The sequence below is a fragment of the Leopardus geoffroyi genome, chromosome B1, assembly GCF_018350155.1.
Source record: "Leopardus geoffroyi isolate Oge1 chromosome B1, O.geoffroyi_Oge1_pat1.0, whole genome shotgun sequence".
Classification (NCBI taxonomy): domain Eukaryota; kingdom Metazoa; phylum Chordata; class Mammalia; order Carnivora; family Felidae; genus Leopardus; species Leopardus geoffroyi.
This window is the reverse complement of record NC_059327.1, coordinates 204653379-204673500: the sequence shown is the minus strand read 5'-3', so window position 1 is coordinate 204673500 and position 20122 is coordinate 204653379. Positions and strand designations below refer to the sequence as shown.

At 55.1% G+C, this 20122-nt stretch overlaps 1 protein-coding gene and 1 long non-coding RNA gene across 7 annotated transcripts in view; one reads left to right on the top strand and one right to left on the bottom strand.

The window, feature by feature from the left end:
• Positions 1-20122, top strand: part of NSD2 (nuclear receptor binding SET domain protein 2) — a 92832-nt gene that overhangs the window by 55807 nt on the left and 16903 nt on the right. For 5 of the 6 annotated variants that reach the window (XM_045474802.1, XM_045474805.1, XM_045474806.1 and 2 more), the window contains exons 7-15: positions 1005-1123; positions 3101-3182; positions 4317-4438; positions 14769-14900; positions 15263-15386; positions 16375-16575; positions 17978-18157; positions 18502-18658; positions 18788-18993. In XM_045474802.1, coding sequence (XP_045330758.1) covers positions 1005-1123; positions 3101-3182; positions 4317-4438; positions 14769-14900; positions 15263-15386; positions 16375-16575; positions 17978-18157; positions 18502-18658; positions 18788-18993 — 1323 coding nt within the window. Of the gene's footprint in view, positions 1-1004; positions 1124-3100; positions 3183-4316; positions 4439-7043; positions 7219-14768; positions 14901-15262; positions 15387-16374; positions 16576-17977; positions 18158-18501; positions 18659-18787; positions 18994-20122 lie in introns of those variants that run through there. The other variant, XM_045474807.1, reaches the window with a different exon arrangement.
• Positions 5881-15344, bottom strand: LOC123596277. Its single transcript, XR_006711638.1, has 2 exons — positions 15220-15344; positions 5881-15183 (listed from the first exon to the last, which is right to left on the bottom strand). It is a non-coding gene; the product is annotated as an uncharacterized LOC123596277 (long non-coding RNA).

Genomic DNA, 20122 nt, shown 5'->3' with positions numbered 1-20122 from the left:
GTGGACACGTGCGAGGAGGGTGGGCACGCCGGGCGGTGGAGGCTGCAGCAGGCCGGGCTGGTGGCGCCCTGTGCCGGTTGCGTGGGGACGGCCTCCTAGCAGCCGCCACCGCCCCCACACCTCCACGGGCACACCTCTCCTGTGCCGCCACGGCAGCCCACGGTGCTGTGGCCGGGAGGGGGCCGGCTGACGCCGTCCCGGGACTGCCCGGCCGCTCAGCTCTGTGCTCGTGTCTGCCCCGGCCGGGGTGACCTCCTGCTGGGCGCCACACTCCTGGCCCGCCTGGTAGGAAGGTTTGAGGACAGCGCTGCCCTCCCACGGGATGTTTTTCCCGAACAGTCCAGGGATAAGCCCTGCACCTCTGTAAGAGAGTCGTGCAAACGGAAATGCTGGGTTTGTGTTTGAAATAAACATCGGCCTGTTCAAATTAATCACCTCTCTAGAATTTGCACTGCGAATTCTTACTGCACCGTAAGATTACCTTATGTCTCACTTTTCTAGGTCAGTACTGTTTGAACACGTTAAGACTTGGATTAGTTGATATTCCTGGAAACATGTAATTGGCACAAACCACTGGTAGAAAACCCTTAGTCTGCAGACACCGCAGCCGTGTTGCTGCTACCCAACGTGCTTCTTTAAGGAAATGTATGAAAAGTAGCAAGTTGTGTCCTTTCTAAAGTTCCACTTAAATTCCTCCATCTTTGAGTGTTAGTAAACTCCTGGGTTATATTTACATTTAATGCTCTAGTACATTAAAATGTTATTATGAGAAATACCAATATAATCCTCTGTAGATTAGATAAGCGTTCTCCAGGATTCGATGTTACGTGTGCAGAATGCACAGAGGTTTGGTCCTTAATTCTCGGGCCCTGGGAACCGACGGCCCTGCAGGAGACCCTCCTGGGCTGGGTTGGTGCACGCGTGCCCCGGCTGGGGGAGCAGTGCTTTGGAGGGTGGCTCGTGGAGTGCTTTTCACGTCAGTTTCGCCCATTCTCTGTTCCAAGGTAACGTAAATGGGAAAAAAAGAAACCATACCAAGAGGACACAGGACCCTCCTGAAGACGTTGAAATTGAAGACGCACCCAGGAAAAGACTCAGGACCGACAAGCACGGTCTCCGGAAGGTAACTGCACCCCGGGTTTGTCCAGGCTGGAGGACTGTGGCCCTCCCGTGTGACTCTTCAGTGGATGCCTGTGGGAGGCAGGAGGCCTTCCTCTGGGGTGGTGCTCAGCGGGTGTCGAACGTGCATCAGGGGGCCGAGTCTGCCTGGCCAGGGTCCACATAGCTGGAGAGACGGTGGATTGTCCCACCTGGCGTGTGGTGCTCATGCTTGCAGGGAGCGTGAGCCTTTGCCAATGTGCTTTATGACTCAGTGTCATTTATGGAAACTGTCTCACACGTCCAGTGAGCTTCTCCATGAACCGGGAGCGTAAACAGGCTTTGCATCTTTAAATTTTTTTTTTTTTAACGTTTATTCATTTTTGAGACTGAGAGAGACAGAGCATGAATGGGGGAGGGTCAGAGAGAGGGAGACACAGAATCCGAAGCAGGCTCCAGGCTCCGAGCTGTCAGCACAGAGCCCGACGCGGGGCTCGAACTCACAGACCACGAGATGGTGACCTGAGCCGAAGTCGGACGCCCGACCGACCGAGCCACCCAGGCGCCCCAACAGGCTTTGCATCTTATGTCTTAGTGTAAAGCTGTTTAGCGATAGTTCTGACAGCGTAGTTGTGTACTTACGGTTTTGCGTAAAGCCTCATACCATCTTCCAACCTAAGTTAGGAGGCTCCTTTATTGTTTTGCTGTATTTTTGGAATGGAAAATGAATTCTGCATGTTGTTGAAGCGTAAATATGCGGCCACCACATCTTCTGTCTTCTTTCTCTTTTTTGAACGTTAAAAAAAAAAATTGTTTATGTATTTATTTTGAGAGAGAGGGAGAGAGCCCCAAGCAGGCTCCGGCCATCAGCGTAGAGCCCAGCACGGGACTGGATCCCACAGACCGCAAGGTTACGACCTGAGCTGAAACCAAGAGTCGGACACTCAACCGACTGAGCCACGCGGGCGCCCCCGTTACTTCAAAGCTGCTTTTGCAGTGCAGGGGGCACACGGGCCCTGCCCAGTGTTTCTGGCCACCAGGGCCTCGTCTGGGGCACCTGTCAAGTGTCCAGTGCTGAGATAGGTAATGTTCACCTTGAGTCGCTGCACTGCGTGTGGTGACTGTGCCCTCTGGCCACCTGGTGTTAGAGCAGTCCTTTGCCGGCGATCGTAGTGACCTCGGTTGCTTTGAAATATTTGCATTTCATATTTACCTTAAAAGAATGTGTGGCCCTGGACATTTGAAATATCAAAACTCGCATTAAGTAGCTAGGTAGAAACGTTTGATTAGCTGATAGCTCAGGAAATAGCAAACAAAGAGAGTAGTGGTGTCTCCTCGGGTTTAGTTATCAATCTGAGTAAGCGCGTCCTACAGAATTCCCAACACGCGGAGCCCTGGATGCGCCAGGTGCCGCCCCGTGCTGTGCGCCTGTTCCCTTTTGCACAGTCCTGTGACCCGGTCCCCCGGCCCCTGGGGCTGTCGGGAGAGGTGGTCTACACCTGCTTCTGGTTCCGAGTGCTAGGCAAAAACGGTCCCGGTACCGTGTTTTTGGGTGGAGTCTCTCGGTGGTGAAACGTGCTTTGCGGATGACCTTTGTGAAGTTCACCTGGAGCTGGTCTCCGAGTCGGGGCCCCTCTGAGTGGGGGGTCAGCACGGTGACATTGGCACTGACCCGGGGCCCCTTGAGGTTCACGGGACAGCCTGGGGGGCGGACCCCCGACTCCACTTTGAACTCAGAGGCAGATGTGAGTAGCACATCGAATGCCGCTCACGTGGAGAGTCTCGGCGGCGTGACCGCTAGGGCGTGAGGCGCGGCCCCGCTGGCCCCCTTGTCTCAGCGGATGGCAGCGTGGAGAGGGGTGAGGCGGGGTCCCCCTCCTGGCGCGCGTGGAGCCCATCTCCAGAGGAAGGCCTTTCTGTCGCACGTTTCGGCAACCCGTGTCGGTTCACGTCAGGTTTCTTCCCTTCCTCTTGTTCTCCTGTTTCTTTTGCTTAACAACAGAGAGAGACGGCGAGTGACAAGACGGCCCGAACAGGTTCTTGCAAGGCCACGGAGGCCGCCACCTCGCTGAAGAGCCAGGCAGGTAATGTGGGCATAGTGCTTCTTCCTTGTTGGCAGGCCCTTCCGGGCGCCCGGTGGGCTGCAGGTGGACGGACGGGGAGCTGGGCTGGGCCAGGGTCCGGGGAGCCCGGGGCTCTGACGGCCCAGGGTCCAAGGATAAGGTGGAGGGACGTTCTCGCGCAGCTGAAAGATCAACTGCTCGAATGTGTAAGTTGTTCTGATGATCCAGCTACGTTTCATTGAAGTTATTTTTCTACTGATTTCTGTCGGGCTTTATTTTCAGTTTAAAATGACACTAGAAAAGTTCCTTAAACCAGGAACATCCGTGTTTCTGACTTGCTGGTGCCAGGCGCTGCTGTAGATTCCACCCCTCTTTAGGAGCCGATCCTTCGCTTACCGTATTAGCAGAAGTAAAAGGAGTGACTGGTTATTTCCCTTTCACGCGTTGAAAACTGGCTTTGAATGTTTGTGAAAAGTAACCGTCAAAAGAACGAAGGGGGAGTCGGGCCGCCCTTACCTTCTCACTGTCGTTCTATCATATCTGATAGTTTATCACGGGGGGTTTATCATCTCCAGCTCGTACCTAGGGAAGGAAACACTCACGGGAGGAGTGAGGGTTGGAAGTGGGTTCATTTCCCTTATTTTGCAGCAAGTGCTGTGCTGGTTTTTAAAACTCGGTTAAATAGACTGTTGGAAGGAAGACGTTTACGAGCAGTTTGAACACTGAGTGGATATTTGATGACACGGAGGGATCGAGTGTTACTTTTAAGAATGGTGTCGCGGTATTGCGCTCGTATTTAAGACTTTGTCTCGGAGATGCGTACTGAGCTTTTCACAGGTGAAATGGGGTGTGGAATGTACACCAGAAGAACGTGGCCAGGGGGACGTGAAACTAGGCGTGGATGGAGCCTTCTGGGCCCCAGGTTGACGGATTCGGGGGCCAGGCAGAGGGACACTGGGGCTCACTGTACAGTCTGCCCTTGTTTAGAGTGAGGTTTTCTCGCGGTAGAAAGTTAAGCCTTTAGTGTCACAGAGCGGCCCGGGAAATTTATCTTTAGAACCTCACTTACTAGGGGGGGGATTTTAAAGCAGGAAAGAAGGAGATGGAGGGCAGAGGACTTCAAATTTTACTCTATAAACCAAAATTGTCTTACAGCAACGAAACACCTGTCTGACGCATGCAAACCACTGAAGAAGCGAAATCGGGCGTCTGCAGCAGCGTCGTGCGCTCCTTTTAGCAAAAGTTCATCTCCTTCTGCGTCCCTAACTGAGAATGAGGTAAAATCATAATCCTAGCGTTAACTGGCGTTCACGTGAAGGCCATTTAGTTGCCCAGGTGGAAGCACCAGTGAGTCAGACTTGACATGCGTGACACTGGTGTTGGCCACAGGCGAACGTAGGTGAGTCTCAGGTCATTTAAACTCTGGGCGAGTCGGAGGCGGAAGCAGCGACGACTTCAGCCTCCGTGAGCGCCACAGACACGCATGCACGCAGAGTATGCACAGGCGGGCGTGCATGTGCTCCGGTCTGGACGTAGTGCAGTTGTTCTCGCAGTCTGTCTCTGGAACGTTGTGCTCCGTGTAGCCCTCACATTGTAACCTGGCCCACGTCACCGCAAGCCCGCTCTGGCCCTGGCACGACGCGCTGTGTCACTCGAGCTGACCCTGGCCGTCGTGCACTCACCCACCTCAGGCGGGAAGAAGGGCGCCTTAGCTGCCGTGGCGCCTGTCAGCGGCTTTTGGACCTGGGCTCACGGAGGAATGTCCTCCCGCGTTCCCTGGTTTCGGTCCTTTAAAGTCTGGCATATTCTTAGGTACTTGAGTGTTGAGGTGAGTCACAACTACCATGGTAATACGACTCCTCTATTTTCTGGATTTGCAGAACACACAGAAGCAGAGTGACAGCTCTCTGAGGCTGTTCCCACCCTTGTATCATGACATCTGGACTTCGTCATCAAATCTAAAGTCTTTGCCACTCTAAAACCAAAACAAAAAAACAGCCTCAGAATGCAAGCGTAGCACTTTTTGTCCAGAGGGGGCTCTGGATTCCCGATTCTAGTGACTACCCGAGGAGCTTCTATTCCAGTTTTAATTCCTTGTTGTTTTGTTTCCTGGGGGCCTCTCGTCCTCGCTGTAGACAGGAGGCCTGTTTTTAGAACATTTATGAGGACTTGCTAACTTTGGGCTTTTTCGAACAAGGTAGTAGCCCCTCGCCCTGTTGGGTGACAAGGTGGCCCTTGTGACCCGGCCCCTGCCACGGTCAGTCTCTCAGCCTCGGCTGCTTCCTCCCTTTAGACGAGGGGGCCCTTCCCCTGTGAGGTGTCCTCGGGGGCCCAGGCAGCGGGCAGTCTGATGGGGTGCGGGTGCAGAGAGCCACCCGGAGAGGGGTCTTCTCTGGGGACTCAACACCAGTAGCGGTGGGGGCTGCTCACGTGCGCGGGACTGGAACTTTCTTGTCATCTGATGTGCGCAGGGGACTAGACCTCTCTTCTGTTCGGGCACATTCACGAAAATGCAGTAGGCACTCACTAACCTTCCAGGGGGCTTATTGAAACGTGGAAGAGACCAATTCTATACAGATTTTTTTTTCCTTTTTCCTTTTTTCTTGTCGGAATTATGATTAGTATCGTAAAGAATGTTTAAAAATGAGGATTCCCATCCCAAAGAAAAAGAATGCTAAAAATAAAAAGTTTCAGGTCCGTAGATCCCTTTTGCTTAAAGTCGGCTTTTATATGTAAAAAGATTTTTAATGGGTTTTTTTTTTTTTTTTTTCTGTCATCGCATTCTGATCCACCATTCAGTTGAGTTTTTACTTACACCATCGTCAGATCCAATCAAAGGCAAGGCGCTGAGGCTGCTGAAATCTTCTCTGTCATTCCTGGTCAGAAGCTGTACAAGTCAGAGGCCTGGGCTCAGGGGCCCCCTGGCCCAGGGCAGGGAGGTGCGGGGGGTGGGGGGTGGGGGCGGGGAGCGGGGTGTGGTTAGGGTCGGGCAGCCTGACTCCCGTTGTAACCAGGGTGAGCGTGGTCTTCCCGGTTCAGACATTTGTTCTGAACTCGGGGAGACTTAGAGGAAGCATTTATAATCAGTAGACTTAACTGATTCTTAATTCTTTGGAACTTTAGGAGTGGTTAGTTTCTTAATTATGTTTATATTCTATATTAACTACATTATAATCCTATACCTTCCTGCATTTTGAAGGCAATACATAGTTCCCATCACGTGCGTTCAGCTCCTTATACAACAACGTTTAAACCACCAGGCCTTTGATGTCAGGCCACTTCTGCGTGGCTTGCAGAAGCCTTCCATTAGAGTTAATTTTCACAGGATTACGTTGTTCATTAAAACCACTTCGGGTGAACGAAAAGCCTTGTCTGTTATGTGTTGACGCTGCAGAGCCACAGCACGCGTTCACGGCGTATTTGTGCTGGCCGCCTTCGGGAGCAGGAGGCTGTGCGCGTTACAGAAGCACCGTGCAGACCCGGTCCGGGGGCGCAGGGAGTCAGGCCCCGTGGGGCTGCGGTCTGCGCTGACCGGCCCTTCCTCGGGCCACGCACCCGTTGCTGCTTCTCCTTCCTACTTTTGTCACCCTTGATTGGAATAAGGGCTCGTCACAGAGCCGGTGTTTCAAGATCTCTTAGGTCACTCGTGGTTTAAACTTTTCTCAAAAAAGGTAAACGTGGGAAATAAAACTTATATCGGAATGACTGCTACCAAGTGCTTCATTGCCCTGATGGTGAGACGATGAAGAGAATAGACGGAGATCGCACGCTTGCGTGACAAAGGCCTGTGAGGGAGTTGATGTGATTTAAGTGTCTTGTAACCTCGTTTCTTATTCCCTTAGTAGAGCAAATTCTTATCTTTTTCGCCTTCGCTGGTAACAGCTTTTACGGGAGCCCACATCAGCCAAGTTGGATGTGAACCCAGCTGCCCCGTACCGCACTTAAATGCTGTAATATTCCAGATGCCTGCTGCAGGTGGCACGTCCACGCACTCACTCAGTGACACTCGTACCCCAGTCATTTTATGGAAGATGTGTGATAATCTGTTTTCACTGGTATTAATAACACACACAATGAAGAGAACAGATAACAAATTTTAAGACCAAGGTAAGATGCCCAGGCAAGGCCATTTACCCGATCCCGCTCATCTCACGATAGAGGCACACTCCTCCCGCAGCGGTCCGTGTAGATGTCAGGCCGAAGGGACGCCCGCCACACGGGGCTGCCCTGGGCCTGCGACGAGGACGCCACGCCGAAGGGGCTGGCCTTGCTAGAGGCCACCCTCGTCCTCTGGCTCGTGACTTACCGAGTTTGTACCGAACACTGCCGGTGCCCGCACCGCCGGAAAGAGAGCGAGCCGCACACATAGGAGGAGCCCGCGTCAGCTGCCCCGTTGCCAGCTGGAATGCACTCAGCACTGTAGACACGAAACCGCTTTCCAACACCGAAGGCAGGAAGGGTTTCGATTCTGTCCTTTTTTTACTACACAGTTTTACTATGACACGAGGCACAGTGAATTTGTAGGAAGAATCTCATTTTCAGTATCATACGAGCCATTCAACTCTTTTGATGCAGCGACCAGTATCTTGGGGATACCTCGATCAGGTTATTTACAACCACAGCTTAATCGGTTGCTTTTGTAGGACGTCAGCTGTCACATTAAATGACTGAGTGTTGGGTGTCGCCCACTGTCCTACCCCGGGGCGTCCGCATGCCTGCATGGAGGGGCACAGGCCACACTTGCCCCTCAGCTCCCGGAGGCAGGACTGCTGTTGACGTTACCGTGTTAGGAGCCCTCGGTCATTCCCAGCACACTCTTCACACGCGTTCTACCTTTAATGGAAGTTTCTGACTGATACTTGTGTTCTAACCGTTAAGTACTGTAACGCATGTAAAACACTTGGGGTACCTGACGCCTTGCAGGGACTCGGTGGTTCGCTATTGTGACAATAATGGTTATAACAATAAAAACAATAAAATCTCCATCATTCCATTTTTATCCCAAAGTATAAATTCTGCTCTGGCATGAAGAGCTCTCCTCCTGACTGCCCCGTGCACGTGGGGGTCGAGTGGCAGACGCTGGGTCTGAGGAGCACGGCCGGGCGCTAGACTGTGGCTGAGCGCTGGGCGGGTGGCTCTGCTCGGACGCGGCGGGAGGCCCGGACGTGAGTGTGGGCAGGGCTGGCGGAGAACTAGTTTACGAAATTGGAAAGTGCGAAGGAAGGTCGTGTAGGAGTGGCCCGGGTCAGGAAACTATCGCAAGCGAGGTCGAGCCCGGTTGAAACTGTAGCGCGGTGACTTTTGCGTAGGTGGCCGGCCGGCCGGCTCCCAGCCCACGCCGGGGGCACCAGAAGTCAGCCGGAGAGCAGGGGCTTTCCTCCCCGTTGAGGCGCCTGCCGGGATGATGGGCCCATATGTCCGCTGAGTGGCGTCAGCCGAGGACACAGGAGGGTGTGGGGTGGGGCAGGGATGGGGGTCACGCGGTGTTCCTCCACCGGGGAAGGCACCGCCCCCCACCCCCGCCCCGAGGATGTCGGGAAGTGACCAGGCGGGCGACCAGGCAGTGGCAGGTGTGTTCAGCTCCTGCAGGAGGCAGACGGTCCCGCGTGGGGCAGAGCCGTCCCGCTCCAGATGGCAGCAGCGGTCTTGCTGGGGAACGCTCCCACCCGCGGCTCTTCCTGAAGGTGAGTGGACAGGGCTCCTGTTCTGAAAAGAGCTTAGGAGGCAAGGAAGGTTGTCTGCCACGATACACATCCATTATGCTACTAACCGAACATAAATTCCCTCATTTCGTAAAGAGATCAGGACAACACCGAACACGTTCTAGTCTTGCCGTTTGAACTGCTTGTTGTGGAGGTGACTGTTCTTGTACATAGAACCGTTGTTAACGGCCCCACTTAATTGCTGCAGTCCATCTTCCTACCCCACGCTGGTGCCTGGTCAGGGGCGGCAGCCACGAGAAGGAGCGCAAGGCATTCGGAAGAGGTGAAACCTGTCTGAATATATGACAGTTGAGGTTGTAGCTGTTCTGAGACTGGAAGTTTCCCGCGATGATAGAGGTCCCATGAAGTATGTGCACCTATCGGCAGTAGAGGTTCCCGTTCTGTTGATGCACCTGTTAGGGGCTTCTGTCTCCCATGTGGGCCTCCCTCCAGAGTTAATACAAGAGTTAAACGTCTGCCTCTGATGGTGATGGATTTGGGTGCATCTCCACACCCTCTTTGGAATTGTGTCTGTGACATCTCTGTCTCCCAACTGAAAATAACCTGTTTTTTTCAAGAGGGAGCTAGCTCCTAAAAACCAACAGGAGATGTAGGCCAGATCTCATGACAAGGATGCTCCGTGTGGTGAACGGAACCTGCACGGTGCATGGACGAGTCCTGTCTGTCCCGCCCTCCAGGAAGGGTTAGCCTGCTTCGTGGGTGATCGCTGTGGGGTCCCCCGCCTTCACGTGTGTCTGAGGCCGAGCTTTTCGCTGGAAGGTCACGCACAAGCACAGAAGGGGCTAAGACGAAGTGTTCAGGGTTTGGGGGGTGGGACAGGGGAGTGGCCGTTACAGGACTTTTCGTAATTGGGGTGTTACCGGCCAGGCCACACGTACCGTGTGAGACCTGGACCGTCAGCGACCCGATCGGGACTCCCGTGTCTCTTTGGCCCTGACCTGCTTGCCTAAGATTTGGGACCAGAAGTGTGTGAGGAGAGCCAGCGTTTGCCCGGGGGTGGTGACGTGCATACCCAGCAAGGGTCTGCCTGGGCACTGTCCCCAAGCTGAGAATAAAGCTGAGATTGTAAGTTAGCATCTGGTTCCGAAAGACAAAAAAATGCACCCATGTGTGGATGTGAAACTCAAATGATGAAGGAATGCCCTTGAAGAGGGGTCTTGGCCGAAGCCTGATGTGAGTGGTGTGGGGCCTGCCGTGGCAGACCACGAGCGGTGACTTTGCGTGCCATTTTGGCAACAGCACGAGCGTTTTTAAGTCCAGTCCTCCATTTGCTGCATCCAGCGCAGCGGAAAGGGGAGGCTTGGTGACCCAGAGGCCCCGCGTGTGGCCAAGCTGGCGAGGAGGCTGTGCTCCTGTCGGAAAGGGCAGACGTCCGTACGTGGGCAGGTCTTCTGGGTCCCTTTCTCGCTTGGTTTCTGACCTAACGCTTCTCGACCGCGTTTAGCCCCTTTAGGTTGTTAAGTCCGTTTTAAGGTGGTTCTGATCAGGAAGACTTCTGTGTGTGGCCTGGTGAGGCCTCTTTCTACTTCGTGTGGGCGGTAGCGTTCCACGCTTTTAGAACCGTTACGTTCAGCCTTTAAAAATCTTTAAGCAGAGAAAGTAATTGCCGAGGCCTGCTGGTTATCTTTGGAACATGAATTTAAAGGATTGTCATTAGCTGAAAGAATGGAGTCTGGTTAGAAAAGAGTCTCCACACGCTGTCAGTCTGTCACTGGCTGCTTCTTGGCTCTGAGGTTTGTCTTCCTTCCTTCCTTCTTCTTCCCTTTTTTTGTTTTAAGAAGTATACTGGCTCCTGTGTATTTTAGGATTTTTGGTTAGGGACATTGGTGTTGATCCCTTTTCAGTTCTGTTTTGCTGTTTTACCTAGCCTGTTAGAAATCACCACTGACTTACTGGCCATTGATGGAAAGCCGACTACCCTTAGCAGGTGGAAAATGGCACGCACTGTGTTCACCCTGTTCCTTGTACTGTCTGGGAAGACGCACACTCCCTTCCACACTCCCTTCCAGGCGCTGTCACCAGCCAGGGAGGACGTCCCTCAGGGTCCGTCCAAGAACCTGATAGCGACTAGACAGTTACACATTAGATCCGCTTTATAACTTCTTCTGGCCTACACGGAGCTGTTGAGCTTGGGCACATAATTCTTTGGTGTACATTTTAAAGCATGCTGATCATTCAGGCACACTGTATCTTTAAGAAATGTCGGCCCGTGCAGGGGTGCAGGGGCGCGGGGGAGGGCTTGCTGAGCTGCAGGTGGGAGCTTTGCTACTGTTTTCACTCTGCCCTGCCTTGCTATTGTTGTTGCCTGTAGCAGGCTGGCCCTGGCCCCTCCCCCACTGCTGAGGACACCGCTGGGACCGAGTGGGGTCGGGTCGATAGGACATTGTAGAGACTCCTCTTACGATCAGAGCCAGCCTTGAATCTGGATCTGGAGCGGCCGCCACATGGCCTGATGGCTGTGGCTGTGGCCGTGGCCGACCTGTTGGCTCTCACTGGCACCTTCTGGGGCCGTTGGACGACACAGAGGCTTCCAGGTTAGAAGGTGGGTGGGGTGTGTGCGTGCGTGTGTGTGTGTGTGTGTGTGTGTGTGTGTGTGGTGTGTGTGTGTGTGTTCTCGGTGACCCGGCCCAGCCCTAGAACTGAGGCGCCCCCAGGACATTGTAGTTGAGGTCATCTAGGAGGGTCGCTTTAATAAAAGTTACTCTGAACTGTAGTGTTTTAGGTGGTGAATGACTGATTTAAAAATTATTTTAATTCCACTCTTAATATTTCACTGTGATGTTAATTTGGAGGACCTGAGATTGGTCTTTGGATTTTAAGCTCATTAACTCTGCTGAGCACAGGATATTTATCGTTTGTAAATCCAAGATGCTATGTGAAAGTACTTCAGTTCTTTCTTCCTTTACAAAAGCGTAACGTAAACATGGAAATAATGTTGGTTGATAGAAATATATATTGTTCAAGGTCTGTAATTGTATTTCAAAAATGATGTGGAATTCGATTTGTGAAGGGATTTGTTTTGTCAAAAAATTTAAAAATCACTCTGTACCCTGCCGTCTGAGGCACAGGCCGCCCCCCCTCCCCCCCCAGTCACAGCAGAGAGGACTGGGGTTCGTTAGTCCCCCCTAAACGGCTACATTGTTTCCTGAAGTTGGTTCAAATATGTTCACTAGGTTACTTTGTGTTCATTAATATCATCTTGAAAAATCCCTGCTTTACTGTGGAGACAGCATTCCCTGCCCCTAAAGGAACGTATTTCTAAGGCACATAGGCAATTTGATACTATCACATACTGAGTGGAGGGTAGAGAAAGTGTTTTCAGACTCCAGAAAACTCGGAGAAGTCAGGAACTAAGCTGCTTGGAAATCCGTGCCACAGGTGTGGCTTTGGTGGATCGGGAAGCGACGGGAAAGTTGTTGACAGTCTGTGTCCGTTCAGTTACTACATTTCTCTTTTTCCAAATGCATCCTATTGGATATGGAATAGACCGTAGATGTCGTAGACTGAGATTTGGGACCGTGTTGGGACCATTCGGGTGAAGGTGTCGCTTTCACAAACGGCATCTCCGAGTAAGTACCGTCACCTGGTGCCCGTGGAGGCGGAGCCCTGCACCCGGAGTAGAGGCTGGCGCGGTGCCCGCGTACTTTGCTCCTCTTGTGGGTGGTCTGCCGAGCGGAGAGCCGGTGGATCCCTCCGACTGTGCTAGTGGTCGTTGGGTCGCTGGGAAGGGGTTCGCTGGGCCGAAGGTCGCAATCTCCCGCATCTGTGTCATGGACTGTAATATTGTAAGGTCTGTATTCTGTATGTGTATCTTAGACCCCAATCAGGAAACAAGCCTCATGTGTGTCTTAACATTTATATTTCCATTCAAAATATGTATTCAGTGTTTATTTCCTCAAAACAGACTTTGTTAATTTAGGAAATATCTCCAAGTGGAAACGTGCTGACTTTTTCTGTAAATCTTAAATAAAAGGTGCTGTTCCTTTCTTCGACCCAGGACTGGTCTGTGTTTTCTGTCTTTCTCTCCATGCATTTTTCCTTTTGTTTTTTTTTTTTCTTTTTTTCTTTTTTTTGTAAAGCTTTAAATTTGTTCCGACCACATTGAAGGGAAGAATGTGGGTTGGTGGGCAGGGCACCGGGCTCGCTTTCCCTGAGCCCCTGTTGAAGGCCCTTTCTCTGGGCCTCGGTTCTTCGTCAGACGGGTCAGCCTTGGGCTGCCCTTTGACCGGGGCCCCGAGGTGTGGCTGGTGTTCCCAACGCCCCGGGCTCCCCAGCACCCCTAGCGTCTCAGACCCCGCCCATCTGTGACTCCAAATACGATGGACATGTTAAAATTGGGGTTTGAACGCAGAGTTTTTTTTTTTTTTTTTTTTTTTTTTTTTAAATCAAGTTGCCTTCTTTCTGGATGTTGATGATAAAGGAGTAAATGAGCTGAGCTGATAGGGAGGGGCACCATCTGGCCAGCCTGGGGGGCAGGGGAGACCTACTGTGTGAGACCCCCCATAACTTAGTGTACGTTCATGCCGCTGTTTCCATCTTCCTGGAAAAGGTGAGGAACTGGAGTGTAAAGGCGGCTTCCTCCTGAGACTGTGTTACTGCGGGAGGGGTCAGCATAGAGAAGCAAGGGCGGAGAGCTGGGCCCGACCTCCTGCCCCCCCCCCCCCCAACCGATGCACACACCAGCCAGAGGCAGCGTGTCCCTCAAAGACCAGCCCGCTAACACCAGCTCTAAGTGTTTTGGGGTGTTTTTCTTCTCCCTGTAATTTCATCGAGCTAAGTCTGGAGGAAGTTAATTGATAAGCCTACAGAATTGGGTGGGTTGGCTGGTGGGGTTTGTTCTGTTTTGTTTAATTGTGGCCCGATTTTAATTTCTAGCTTTGTAGTCATTGGTAAACGGCAGGCCTATAACATACTTGTCGTGGTTATCAAGGTATACAGGAAATGTAGTTTATACTTCTGCTGTGTTGAAAAACTCAGTATTCAACATTCTCTTTACCTAATGTCAAATAAATGCTAAATGTGTTTTTAGGTGTTTTTTTTTTTTTTTTTTTTTTCAGTTTCAATTTGGTATAGAAGAACGTTTTCTTACTAAAGATTTATTGATTTCTATTTAGAGATTTCTTGCTGCTCAAATGAGGGCAAGACGTTGCATACAGTGATGAGAGGGAGGCTTTAGCCTGGTCTCCTTGATCCCTGATAATGAAGGGGGATGAAATACGACCGGGATGGGGCGGGGGGGGGGGGGGGGGGAGGTGGGGGCTTTTGTTTGCTCCACGATTGCCATGTTTTTCTCCCAGGGCTTTCTCTTGGGCTCACGCGTTGCCAGAGCCGGCAGGTTTGACCTTGCCTTCGCCTGCTTACCCGTCCGGGGACCACGGGCGGCAGGCAGAGGGCAAGTCGGGACGGCCCGTTAGTCGCGGCCCACTGCGTGTGCTGGCGGCTTCTAGGAGCGGCCGGGCCCACCGTGCGGAGGCTCCCCTCCTGCCCCTCGCTCTGGCTCTTCTGGAAAGTCACTGGGTGCTGATCTGCTTCTCTTACTGTGAAAAGCTGAGCCGTAAGCGACTGGGCGACAGAGGTCAAGATTCCCAGTCCCGGGCCCGTCCCAGGTCACCTGCTGGGGCACGTGGGGTTTTCACCGGTTCCTTCCTTGGTCAGGATGGCAGGAACGCGAAGACACGTGCCTCTGTGCCCCTTCTGCCCGCGCGGAGAGGGCGAAGTCCGCTTCTGAGCCTCTGCACAGTTCGGTCGACCCGCCGCGCCCCGTCCCAGGAAACCGTGGGCACCGGGCCTTTGCGGCCAGGAGCTGGCAGTCGGGCCGCAGCCGAGCAGGAGTCGGGCCGCCTCCGCCCGCACTGGTGACCTGTGCCGCCTCCTTCGCCCCCAGGTGTCGGACGGCCCGGGAGACGAGCCCGCCGAGTCCCCGTACGAGAGCGCCGACGAGACCCAGACCGAAGCGTCCGTCTCCTCCAAGAAGTCTGAGCGGGGCGTGGCCGCCAAAAAGGAGTACGTGTGTCAGGTGAGGGGTCGGCCGCCGCTTGCTTTTGTCCTTGACCCGGGCCCGGGCACCCGCGGTCACACGGGCTTCTGTTGCGAGGGCGCCGGGCCGCGGGGGGACCCGGGACCGAGCGCCCCGGGCCGGGCTCGGGCGTCCGCGTGAGGCTGTTTCGTGTTACCGCCGTGTGGCGACATGTGGCGCACGCGTGTTCCGAACGTGCGAAGTCGGGCGTGGACGGAGGAGGCAGGGGAGCCGCGGGCGGGCCGGGGGGGGGGGGGGGGGTGGGGGGAGGGGGTCGCCCGGGCTCAGCCTGGCTGGCACCGGCGGCCTCAGTCCTCACCGTCCTCACCGCCGCCGCGCCTCCACCCCACCCCGCCCCGCAGCTGTGCGAGAAGCCGGGCAGCCTCCTGCTGTGCGAGGGGCCCTGCTGCGGAGCCTTCCACCTCGCCTGCCTCGGGCTGGCCCGGAGACCCGAAGGGAGGTTCACCTGCAGCGAGTGCGCCTCAGGCAAGTTCCGCGGGCGCCCCTCTCGGCCCCCCAGGCCGGCCTGCCTCGGCGCTTCGCGGGCCTGGCCCCCACCCCCCCCACCCCCCGGCGGGTGCGCGCCTCCCCTCGGGGTCCCCACGGTTTGCTCTCTCCGGCGTGACGCGCTCCCCTGGGTGGCCGTACCGGGAGGTAGAGCGGCGTAAGGTCACCGGCAGAGTGACGGAACGGGCTGTCCTGAGCCCCGCGCTGGGAGGCGGCCGGCGCGGGTGCCCCGGTGTCAGAGGGCCCGGCGTTACCAGTACAGGTGAGCTGGCCGGTCAGTCCCAGGACACGGACGTTCACGGGAACGTGGGCTTCCGTGGACACGCGGCGCGGACCTGAACTCCGGGGTCAACGGCGAGGACGTGCCCGTCCCCAAGCGGCCACGGCTTCCTTCTGCCGCACCGCTTCCTTCGCCAGCGCGCTCTGGGGGCTGCTGGGAAGAGGGGCCGCTCAGATGCGGCCCCTCCTGTCCACGCGCAGCCCTGAGGGCCTCCTGGCTCTCGTGGGCGCGTGTCCTAGCTTAGGAAGACACGCGGAGTCTTCCCGAGTCCCTCCGGTCCCAAGCCAAGGCCATCCGATGTGACGGCACCTCGCCTCTGCTGCCTGTGGCTGGTTCTAAGTGAAGGTTCACTGTACTTGGTTGATGGCTCAGGAGGGAGAGCAAAAGCTTTCCTTCGGAGGAATGCCTGCTCTCCGGCTTCCCGCTAATTCGAGGGGGTGTCCCCACCTCAGCCGCCTCCTGCTCAGACTTCCTTGTCCTCCGGGGAAGCTGGAGCCCATCTCACGGCAAGGTAACGGCCCTGATGGTGGGACCGTTTTCTGAAGCGTGCTCGGACCGGGCACCGAGGCCCGAAGAGAGCCCGAGGCCTCGGCAGCACGGGCCGCCCCTGACGGGGCTGCTGGAGTTCGGTGGCTCAGGGACGACAGTTTAATTCTTGTTCCCTGCCCCTCTTTAACCGTCTGCTAGGGATCCACTCGTGTTTCGTGTGTAAGGAGAGCAAGACCGACGTCAGGCGCTGCGTCGTGTCGCAGTGTGGGAAGTTCTACCACGAAGCCTGTGTGAGGAAGTACCCTCTGACCGTGTTCGAGAGCCGAGGCTTCCGCTGCCCCCTGCACAGCTGCGTGACCTGCCACGCGTCCAACCCTTCCAACCCCCGGCCATCGAAAGGTACGGGCGCTCACGGGAGGCGGGCGCGGTGGCCGAAAGGTCCGTCCCCAAAGGCCTTCGGTTTCTCTTTGGAGTGGCGGTTGTCCTTCTGTTACTGACTCGACACCGGCTGGCAGGGTTTTTCTCGAGGAGTCGGTAAGAGGATCCGCCCTGCCGTGCCTTCTTCCTGCCCTCCGTGTCCTCCCGGAGCCTCCACTTTAGGAGGGGGGCCTGTGAACCATTCTGATAGGTTCTGTTTGTTCCAGTTTTTAATTTTTAAAAAAACTTTAAATTTATTTTCAAGAGAGAGAGCATGAGCAGGGGAGGGTGGAGAGAGAGAGAGAGAGACAGTCTGAAGCAGGCTCCAGGCTCGGAGCTGTCAGCACAGAGCCCGACGCGGGGCTCGAACTCACGAACCGCGAGACCATGACCTGAGCTGTAGTCAGCTGTTCAACCGACTGAGCCTCCCAGGTGCCCGTATGTTTGTTCCAGTTTCAGTGCTTCTTCGTATAGGAGAGAAATGTTCTGTTCATCTATTCGTCTAGAGGCAGAGAAAGTGAGGCTGGGGAGGAGGGGGAGAGGGAGTCTCAGGCAGGCTCCGTGCTCGATCTCACGATCGATCGTGACGTGACCTGAGCTGAAAGCGAGAGAGTCGGACGTTTAACCAACTGAGCGACCCAGGCGCCCTGAGGAAGATACTTTAACATCAAGCCGTATCTGCCTTATTTCACGTTAGGTGTGTGGGATTGAGGATGGCGGGCTGTCTGTACTTCTGACGCCGGTGGTTCTCAACCGTGGCGATGTTGCTCGCCAGGAACACTTGGCCACGTCTGGGGAGACCTTGGGGGGCGCAGATCGGCACCCGGTGGGTAGAGGCTGGAGCCGTTGCGAGACGCACTACAGGCCCCACGGGCTGGCGGTGCCTGGGTTTATCAGCCCTGCTTGACCTTATTTAAGAACGTGGCGGGGCGCCTGGGGGGGCTCAGCGGGTTGAGCGTCCCACTTCCACTCAGGTCATTATCTCGCAGTTCGTGGGTTCGAGCCCCGCGTCGGGTTCTGTGCTGACAGCTCGGAGCCTGGAGCCTGTTTCAGAGTCTGTCTCCCCCTCTGTCTCTGCCCCTCCCCTCACTCGTGCTTCGTCTCTCTATCTCTCAAAAGTAAACAAACTTTTATTTAAAAAAAAAAGAGAGAGAGAATAAGGCATTTTAAGTGATTGACTATTCTCTTGATGGTTTTGAGGCACCTTTGCCTGGGGGAGATGTGTTTTTGTAACATCTATTAAGCGTTCTTTCCATCCTAGTTACTGCTTTCGTCAAATACTCCGAGTTTATTTCAGCGTGAACGTTCTAAACGCGTGGGGGGCTCGGTCGCCTCTGGCCGCCCTGCTCGCTGTCGGGCCTTCAGCGCGTGTCTCTGCCCCCAGGGAAAATGATGCGGTGCGTCCGCTGCCCCGTCGCCTACCACGGAGGGGACGCTTGTCTGGCGGCCGGCTGCTCCGTGATCGCTTCCCACAGCATCATCTGCACAAGCCATTTCACTGCCCGCAAGGGGAAGAGGCATCACGCTCACGTGAACGTGAGCTGGTGTTTCGTGTGCTCCAAAGGTGAGGGCTGGCGCCACGGCGGGCGGCCGGGGCGGGCTGCTTCTCTGGGCTCCCTCGCGCACGGCTCTCGCAGGGAACCCCTGGGGCCTCCGCGCCCGCCCTGCTCCGGGTGGGGACGCTCCCGATGTCTCCCAAGTGCTCCCGTGCCGGTGTGCGCCGTGACGTTTCTGAACTCACGGAGGCCGGCGCACCGCCGGAGGGCGAGTTCTCCGTGAGGCCAATAAAACGGGCTTGTTTCGCTGCGCCCCGCCGGCCGGCCGCGGTTAGGCTCGCGTTGGGGAGCGAGGGGCGGGGTGGCTGCGGGTCGGGAAGGGCCAGTGTGAGCCGCTCGCCCTCCCTTGCAGGGGGAAGCCTGCTGTGCTGTGAGTCCTGCCCGGCGGCCTTCCACCCCGACTGCCTGAGCATCGAGATGCCCGACGGCAGCTGGTTCTGCAACGAGTGCCGAGCCGGGAAGAAGCTGCACTTCCAGGACGTCGTCTGGGTTAAACTGGGGAACTACAGGTGTGAGGACCGGAACCCTGTCTGCCTCCTTGTTCACTGTGTTCTTTTCACTTTGCAGGACTGAAAGCGCTGAATGACTGTCACTCTGTCTGAAGAGTCTGTGAACCCTGTTTTTAATATTTATAATAGATGGTGGCCGGCAGAAGTTTGCCATCCCAAAAATGTTCCCCCAAATATTCAGAAAATGAAGCACGAGATTGGAGAATTCCCTGTGTTTTTCTTTGGGTCTAAAGATTATTACTGGACGCATCAGGCGCGAGTGTTCCCGTACATGGAGGGGGACCGGGGCAGCCGCTACCAGGGGGTCAGAGGGATCGGAAGAGTCTTCAAAAACGGTACGGACATTTCCAGGCGGAGCGAAACCGCACTCTCGGGTACCTTCTGCTAACCCTGATTTTTGTCGTTTGAAAGTTTGGTTTCTGTAGAAAACACCAGGCTGAGCATTCTAGCTGTGCTTTAAATGAGGAAAACGTAGGTTTGCAGACTGATTTGTTGAGGCACAGGGTAAAATGTACTCCCGAGTAACGTCTACAGCATTGGTTTGGGATTAATTTCACTCACATGCATTTGGAAGCTCTATTTTTATTTAAAAAATTTTTAAGTTTATTTTGAGAGAGTGAGCGGGGGAGGGGCAGAGAGCAGACAATCCCAAGCAGGCTCTGCAACGTCAGTGTGGAGCCCGACGCGGGGCTCGATCCCACGACCCCGAGACCATAACCTGAGCAGAAAGCAAGAGTCGGTCTCTTGACCGACTGAGCCCCCCTGGTGCCCCGTAGTGGAAGTTACTTAGAAGAAGTTATTCCAGTACTGGTTTACAGAGATGTCTTCTGCCTTGCCTGTTATGTAAGATAGAAATGTGGAGGAGACTTTGCCGCCATCTAGACTGGGTGCCCCGGGATGGGCCAGGTGTGGGTAGGTAGACAGGTGCCCCGCTCTCTGATTCCACAGCCAGGGTGACTGACGGGATGGGAATGCCACCACCCGACTGGAGGAGGTGGCATTTACTCGGGGCCGAGAGTGAGTGGGACAGAAGGGGGACTTGGCGTGCGTTCGGCTCGTCCTAGTCCACGGAGGGCGGGCGCATTGCGGCCGGTGGCACATGGGGGTGGCTGGGTGGGCTGTGCTGACAGACCGGCGTCTTGTCTCCTGTGGGCCTCACGCACAGCGGGCAGCAAGGGTCTGATGAGAAAGATTTTCAAAACTCGTAATGAGATGACAGATGTTGAAACTGAGACTTAACGTGCTGGAGTCCGCTGGTGGGTCGTGAGGTCAGACTTGAGTCCTGGGGGTCAGGGTGGCCCTAGCACGCATGGCGTCCTCCGCCCTCGCCTGAGCCCGGTGCCCCCCCCCCCCCCCGCCCCCTCCCAGAGGACGTGTCCTCCCGGGAGGATGTTAGATCCCCATGGACAGTGAGAGCTGGAGCATCACCCTCCCAGAGAAACCTGCCCTGGGCCTTCCTGGTGG